Below are 8055 nucleotides of genomic sequence, written 5' to 3'. Positions count from 1 at the left end.
GATTATTATTAATATTATTATTTATAATCCTACAACTTAGCAAATGACTGCCGTATATGTGATATTTTAGGTTTCACCAAGATCAAATGGTTAGATTTCAAGGAGTTACAAGTACATAATTGCTCACTAGTTGTACTCATTTACGGTAGTTGGGGAAAACAGAGATGCAATATAGTTGCTGTTAAGAAGACAATTGAAAAAAAGCCTTATTGATTGTTTATTCATATTTGAAAGAAAAAAATAAATCAATTCTAAAATTGTCCAGTTTTGCATCCTCTAAAGTAGCTGACACTTCACTAAAAGAAGCCTACTATGAGAAGGCCTCAGTGAAGGTGAAAGATCGTGAGATTAGTATGGGGAATATACTGTAGTAGGTGCAAAGGCTGGTGCAATACAAAAATGTGTAAAACAAATAAAGGTCATAAATGGAATAAAAAAAAAAACAATTAAAATGCAGACATTTTTACAAACTTCTGGTCAGCCACAATATGATATTAGGATTGGTCATGAACTGTCTTGGTTATATTCATATCATACAACTGAGAGTCAAATTATATAGTTGAGGAAGTTTAGAATATCACTCAATAATTGCATCAGATGCCTCTCTTTCTTATCGTGAGCGAGAGCCGTCTCCTGCTTCAGGCTATCTGCAGCTGCAGCACTTGTATTGGCCTGAGTAAATAGTAAGCAGTTGATCCATGAAATGCGTTGCATGTGCAAATACATTTCTTCTCTTACGAGCTTGTCGTTATTTAGGCAAGCCACCTCATCTTTATGATTTAAGTGGAAAAACTATCCAGTAAAGCCTTATACACTTCAGTTGAGAGAGCTTCTGTAGCTCAGTTAACAACGTGGCTGCCTGTTTAATCTTCCATTACATGAGCATTTAATTTTTTTTTTAACTCGTTATGAAGCTGGTTTCTTCAGCTGAACTAGCGCAATTGGATCTCATTACAGCTAGTGTGTATCACATATACTTTCTTATAGTGTCTAGTAAATTATGTTGTTATCTTCATTGAGATCTCATGAATGTCCCATAGATGTTAACTCTTTACAATAAATAGGATTTCCTTTACCTATATACCTGGATTGGAGTGGACATCTGTGGGTCTCTTCATTATTAAAAAAAAGAGAATCCTAGATTGAATCATAAACTTTCCACCAAGAGCATACACTCACTTACTAATGAACCTAGAAAGATCAGATTAGAAAAGCCGGACAACACGTATGCGTATCATATAAAGGGAACCTAAACTGAGAGGGATATGGATGTTTCCTTTTAAACAATACCAATTGCTTGGTATCTGCTGATCTCTTTGGCTGCAGTAGTGGCTAAATCACACACCTGAAACAAGCATGCCGCTAATCCAGTCTGACTTCAGTCAGAGCACCTGATCTGCATGCTTGTTGAGGGGCTGTGGCTAAAAGTATTAGAGACACAGGAACAGCAGGAGAGTCAAAATGGGAGAATTTATTTTTTTTCCATACAGATGATCACCACACCAGTCTATGTATGAATATCATGGGAATGAAATGGCAACCACAAACAAGTGTGTGTATCTTTCTGTGCAACTCCCGCTTCAAACTGATTTGCTTTGTTGGTTGTAGGTTTTGAACTGATTACTGATTTACAGGATTATTTTTTGCTCCTACTATTTGTATTGATGCTTGATAAAGGGCTCACTGGACCTCTAAACAGACTGGTGCTATCAGACACTTTCTCATTATGACTTATGATGAAAACTAATTTGGAGTAATCATTAGCTGCTTGCCACAGCTTCCAAGATACATGGACTAATGATTTATCTGTGAGAACATTTCTCTTTACTTTTTTATGTGCAACTGGATAGCATACTGGCTAAGGGTATTGCCTTTGATGTAGGATTTGTGCCTTTGACCAGGGTTCAAATCCTTACTTAAAACTGTAGGGAGTCTTTGGGCAAGGCTCCCAAATGCTCCCGGTTGTCCATGGAGCATGCCCTAAGTGGCTGCAGCTCTATAGCGCTTTGAGTCCACCAGGAGTAAAGCACAATATAAATGTTATATGGCTTGTCTATGTATGCCCATTATAGTCAGCAATGTTTATGTAAACAATGCATATAATGTGCAGTTTGCTTGAGCTAACAGTTTGCTGTTTCTCTTTTTAGGTGACATAACTATGGAAGTCTATGATGAACCGAAGCTCTCAAGGACCTTTAAAACACTTAAGCATTCTAATGGCCATAAAATATATAACATCAAAGATGATATCAAGATTCAAACTCTTCCTAGATCAAAATAAACAATGTCCGTTAACTTCTGCATCCGAGAAACCACAATTACGCATTTTGGGAGAACATTATTCTTCAGCCCCATGATATTTGTGCTGTTAATGGATAGAATTCAATTATTTAAATATTAATATATTGTCCTGCCATATATGATGTGTGAAAATGATATTTTTATAATGTAACATAAACACTATTTTATCGGTATAGCTTAGGTCAAATATAAATATTAATAAGCAGTTTATTAACTGCAGTAATATATTCTGTAAAGTAGTACATTTTCATCAGCACAAATTGTAAATTATTATTTTACTGTTGATAAGAAAATAATTTTACCACAGTTCTTTAGAAGAATAAAGTTAATTTTACAGATTACATGTTTCTATTTTTCAACATTAAATGCTTATACTACAAATAGATATATTCTAAAAGCACAAAAACATGCACAACTTTTGTTATAGTTAATTCAGCTAGCCATAGTAAACTTAATAATAATTCAGTTAAAATGAATTTTTATAACCAAACTATGGAACCAAAGCTTGACATTCTAGCAGGCATTTCACTAAATTCCACTGATACTTCTGTAGAATGGAATGAATCAATAGTACTTGGAATACAGATCACGACTGCGATTCTTTTATCATTATTAACATTAGCAACTCTTCTTTCAAATATTTTTGTAATAATCACTATTGCTCGGACTCGCAAGCTGCATACCCCACCAAATTACTTGATTGGTTCATTGGCTTTTACGGATTTATTAGTATCTATCTTAGTTATGCCGATTAGCATTGTCTACACAGTCAGCCACACGTGGACATTTGGTCAGATCATCTGTGACATCTGGTTGTTACTGGACATTACGTGCTGTACAGCTTCGATACTTCACCTTTGTGTCATTGCCTTGGACAGATATTGGGCCATCACGGATGCGCTGGAATACACTAAACACCGAACAGCAGGAAGGGCGAGTGTAATGATATCCGTGGTGTGGGTTATATCTATATGTATCTCCATACCACCACTGTTTTGGAGACAAGCCAAAGCTCAAGAAGAACTTACAGACTGCTCAGTCAACACAGATCAGATTTCTTATACTATTTATTCCACCTGTGGCGCATTCTACATACCTACAATATTACTGATCATCCTATATGGGAGAATATACCTAGCAGCACGAACGAGAATTCTTAAACCACCGTCCATTTATGGAAAGAGATTCACCACTGCTCAGTTAATCACTGGATCAACTGGGTCTTCGTTCTGTTCAGTAAATGTAAACTCTCACGGGGGTCATCCACACACGGGAGTATCTCCAGTCTGCATCAATCATATCAAGATAAAGCTTACAGACAGTGTTCTAGAGCGGAAAAGATTATCTGTAGCTAGGGAAAGAAAGGCAACAAAAACTCTGGGAATAATTCTTGGGGCTTTCATTGTTTGCTGGCTACCCTTTTTTGTGACTTCTCTTGTCTTGCCTATATGTACAGATGCTTGCTGGTTTCATCCTTTATTATTTGACTTCTTCACTTGGCTTGGATATTTTAACTCTCTTATCAACCCCGTGATATACACTGCCTTTAATGAGGATTTTAAACAAGCTTTTCACAAACTTATAAGACTTAAGAAGCTCTCCTAGAGATATTTGGAATGTAATCTACATTGTAAAACTTGACTAAAGCACACAATGCTGCTAACGCTAGACAAATAGCTGGAACAATGAATAATATAGAGTATTTAAATATTTATAAAGAGACTTTCTTCTCCTTATTTTGGACATTAAAAGCCATTACAACCATTTGTGGACATTAGAAAACAATGTTTGTTAATATCATAACTGGTACAACTTCAGACAAATATTAACATTTTAATGCATATTACTACTTAGTAAAATAAGAAGTTTTATGATTATTTTTCTTCAAAATAAAAATATGTAACACTTTGGATGCCATGATCAACATCTTTTTGGTCAAGAAGTTGCTTGCTCATTTTTTCCTGTATAAAAATACAGGTTTTTATTCATGATGCCAGTTAATAAAATAAGTGAGAGGGTGTGCGAGTGTGTAGATCAGTTAATTTGGCTGTTTAATTGTGAATTTGGGTGTGCCATGTAATAAATGGGTGGAACCTGGTGATATTTTTTGCTGATATATGACAAGATAGGATTGTTAGTTTTGGTATCAGTGTTTCAGCTGTGACAATGCCAAAAGGCCGGGCATTAAACACAATGAAAGCAAAGCATTGAAGTCAATGGAAGATGATTATAAGAGCTAAGTATACATACGTGATAATTGTTGCATAACAGGGATCGAGAAATGACAATTCAGGGCCCGATGCTGTACAGTTGCATCGCAAGCCTTTAGGCCAGCAGTGCATTCTCTGCTATAGAGGAAAGCATGAAAGCTTATTGTGGTTGGAGGCAGCAACAAAAACAATGGAATTTGGGCTACTCAGGCAATGGGTGTCATGAGAATCTGACATACCAGATCCTTAACCTGGTTGGGACCAAAGGGGGTTAGAGTGACATCCTCTGTGTGACGGTCTGTGGCTAATAGGACGTAACTCTAACATCCTTGAAGTCCCCCCTGCTTCCGACACGATCGCACACACCCGGTGGGAGAGAATCAGCTGCCATATGACAGCTTACATCTCAGTGATCAGGAGCCATGGCGATTGGCTCCTGATCTTGTGATCACTACGATCACTGCCGATCGTAGTGATCACTGAAGCGCAGCGGAGGCTGAAGGAAGAAGTTGATCCAATCCCCTCCGCTCTGCCTGGCATCCATCCTTGGTCCTGGCTTGATGACGTCATGAAGCAGGGACCCAGAACTTAGCGGCAGCGCAAGGCTGCATGTCGGGGGGAGAGGAAGCGGGGAGAGATCCTCATTGTAGGGCCCAGGGAGGTGAGTATTAAGGCTGCCTGTACTGGGGACACCTATTTATAAGGGGGGCACTCTTGCCTGACTCTCTATACTGGCAGTACCTATACCTGTCTATCTAAACTGGGAACACCTAAACCAGGCAAACTGATCTGGTCCTCAAGAGGGGTTAAATGGTTGGTCCCCGTGTGGTTAAGCGACGTCAGGCAGCCACTGTACATAGATATAATCGTCGGCCACAGCGGTCATAGTCAGTCATAGTGTGTGTGTGCACATACCTTTAGTTTGGGCAGACAATTAGTGTTATGCATAGATTAGGAGGGTTGGAAATAGGGGATCGGGTGATGGCAGTTTAGTTGTTAGGGTTAGAAGGCTAGGCTTAGGTATCAGGAAAGAGTCAATATTGGAGGGAGATTGAACAATAGGGAGGGGTAATTGACAAAGGAAAAAGGCTAAGGTTTGGTGTCAGCTTGGGAGTAATATTTGTCCATGCCTGTGTGAAGGAATAAAGAGATATGAGCAGTCTGTGTAGTGTGTGTGTGTGTGTGTGTGTGTGTGTGTGTGTGTGTGTGTGTGTGTGTGTGTGTGTGTGTGTGTGTGTATGTGTGTGTGTGCGTGCGCGCGTTTGTAAATATTGCCGGAGTGTATTTGGTTAAATTTGGTCAGTGTGTTCATAAAGTACACATAGGGATAATCAATTATTGGCCCAATTAAATAACGGTTGCCTGGACCGTGTAATCAAAATTTCATTTACAAAATGAGTTTTGCAACAAATATAATTTTTACTATAGGTCAAAAATTCATTTTGACTATCGGTTTAACTTATTTTAGCATTTTAAAATTCATTTTAAGAGCACAATGCGTAAATTATCGTTTTGAAGCTTATTCGCTTACAAATATATCGCTTTTTGAATTAACCTTTGTTTTCAGAGTTACAATGCGTAAATTATAGTTTTCACATTTCTAATCTAATACTGTATTTTCTGCCGCATAAGACTACTTTTTAACCCTTGAAAATCTTCTAAAAATTCAGGGGTCGTCTTATACGCCGGGTGTCATTGATGCCGGGTGATATTCCCTATCCTGTTACCAACTCTCAGATCTGGCTGCTGAGAACTGTATTGAAGCAGCGCAAGTGCACATGTGTGAGATCTGAGAGGCAGAAAAGGAGGTAAATAGGATACAAGGGTGGGCCAGATGGGTGAAAGAGGCGTGTTTTATGGGCACAGCACAATCTGTTCTTCCATACCGCTCTGATAAATAGGAAGACAAGGAGAGCTGACCAATCCACTTGGAGACAGGTAGAGCTGACCAATCCACTAAGGAAGAGTTGACCAATCCAACCAGTCCGTTTCCTGTATAATGTTATATACTGGGTACCGCATACAGTACAGCATCAGTATCTGTTCATACATGGCACCAGTATATATATTTTTTTTTATCTGGTGTGGTTGGAAGAGGGGTAGTCTTATATGGCAAGTCTATCCCAAACTCTATATTTTAACTGGAAAAGTTAGGTGGGGTCGTCTTATACGCCCATTTATCTTATATGCCGGAATATACGGTATATTTTTTTTTCTATTAACGTTATTTTAAGATTTTTTTTAATGCGTACATTGTTGTTGGGCTATTTATTCTATTACAAATATATAGCTTTTTCATTTTTTTATATTACCGTTATTGTAAGATTTTTAATACGTAAGTTATTGTAAGGCTTGTTATACTATAAGAAATATATAGCACCACCACAGTAGTCTTAGGGTTAGGCACCACCAGGGGTGTCTTAAGGTTAGACACCACTAGGGGGGTCTTAGGGTTAGGCACCATCAGGGGGGTCCTAGTGTTAGACACCCACAGGGGGGGTCTTAGGTTTAGGCACCACCAGGGGGGGGGGGTCTTAGGGTTAGGAAACTCCAGAGGAGATCTAAGGATTAGGGATAGGTACAGGGAGGGTTCTGTGTGAGAGTGGGGTTAGGTTTAGTTGTAGTAAAATATGAGTAATATTTACAAATGTTTTTACTCTACTTATTTTTTACTTTTTTTTTCATTGTTATAAACAATATTTTCAGATTTTATTACATGGAGAAATGATAAAAGAAGGTTATAGACAATATTATACAATTATTAGGATTATACATAAAGTATATTTTCGTTTTTAGTGTTATAAACAATATATAACATATATAACAAAATATAACAATATTTTTTATTACAAGTAGAAATGATAAAATATGATTATAGACAATATCATTACATTTCGGCTACACCACTCATCCTTTTTTCCAGGTGCCCTTTTTTATGTATGTGTGTCTGTGTGTGTGTGTGTGTGTGTGTGTATGTGTGTATGTGTGTCTGTGTCTGTGTGTAAATATGACCAAAAGTACAAAGCTATTTTTCAACAAAGAAAAAATAAGTTATATGTTCTTTGTTTCATTTGGAAGACGTACATTTGTCGCCAAATAGTAATGAAGAAAATGCTTAATGGATTGAAGTTCACCACCAAAAGATTTGTAGTTAGGTTTTAGTAAACAGCAAATACTGTAAGATGCAAATAAAGCAGCACAGGAACGTTGTTTCTAGGTATTGCTAGTCATACAGCCATCTCACTCTGCAGCTTCTGCTATCCTGAGTGCACATATTTTATCCTATAAGTAATTGCTCTCCATGGCCTTTGATCATGTCAATACAATTGACATATAGCCACTAAATGCACTTAAAATGCTACAGCAATAGGAAAAGTGCCAATGAGTGATCCCATCCGTATCCATCCTACCGACCAATTATTTCTACCATGAATTTAGTGCAGCTTACTCACACAATTAGTACAGCTGCAATATTACAAATATAACCACAAGCTATAATGTTCATGAGTTTATGGACTGGTAATTATTATGGTCAAGGTTTTTC

The 8055-nt window shown here is 37.6% G+C and overlaps 1 protein-coding gene across 1 annotated transcript; it reads left to right on the top strand.

The window, feature by feature from the left end:
* The first annotated feature begins 2761 nt into the window (after positions 1-2761).
* On the top strand, positions 2762-3995 carry HTR1D (5-hydroxytryptamine receptor 1D). The gene has a single exon (XM_068265454.1). It carries the CDS (start codon positions 2773-2775, stop codon positions 3904-3906), a length of 1134 nt encoding a protein of 377 aa, XP_068121555.1. The 5' UTR covers positions 2762-2772; the 3' UTR covers positions 3907-3995.
* Positions 3996-8055: the final 4060 nt, after the last annotated feature.

This window comes from Hyperolius riggenbachi, chromosome 2 (assembly GCF_040937935.1).
Source record: "Hyperolius riggenbachi isolate aHypRig1 chromosome 2, aHypRig1.pri, whole genome shotgun sequence".
In the NCBI taxonomy this organism is placed as follows: Eukaryota; Metazoa; Chordata; class Amphibia; order Anura; family Hyperoliidae; genus Hyperolius; species Hyperolius riggenbachi.
The sequence above is the reverse complement of the archived record's forward strand: the minus strand, read 5'-3'. Positions and strand labels throughout refer to the sequence as shown.

What these genes read in the sequence shown, in the direction of transcription:
- HTR1D (XM_068265454.1), top strand. Translation starts at nt 2,773, where the DNA reads ATGAATTTTTATAACCAAACTATGGAACCAAAGCTTGACATTCTAGCA.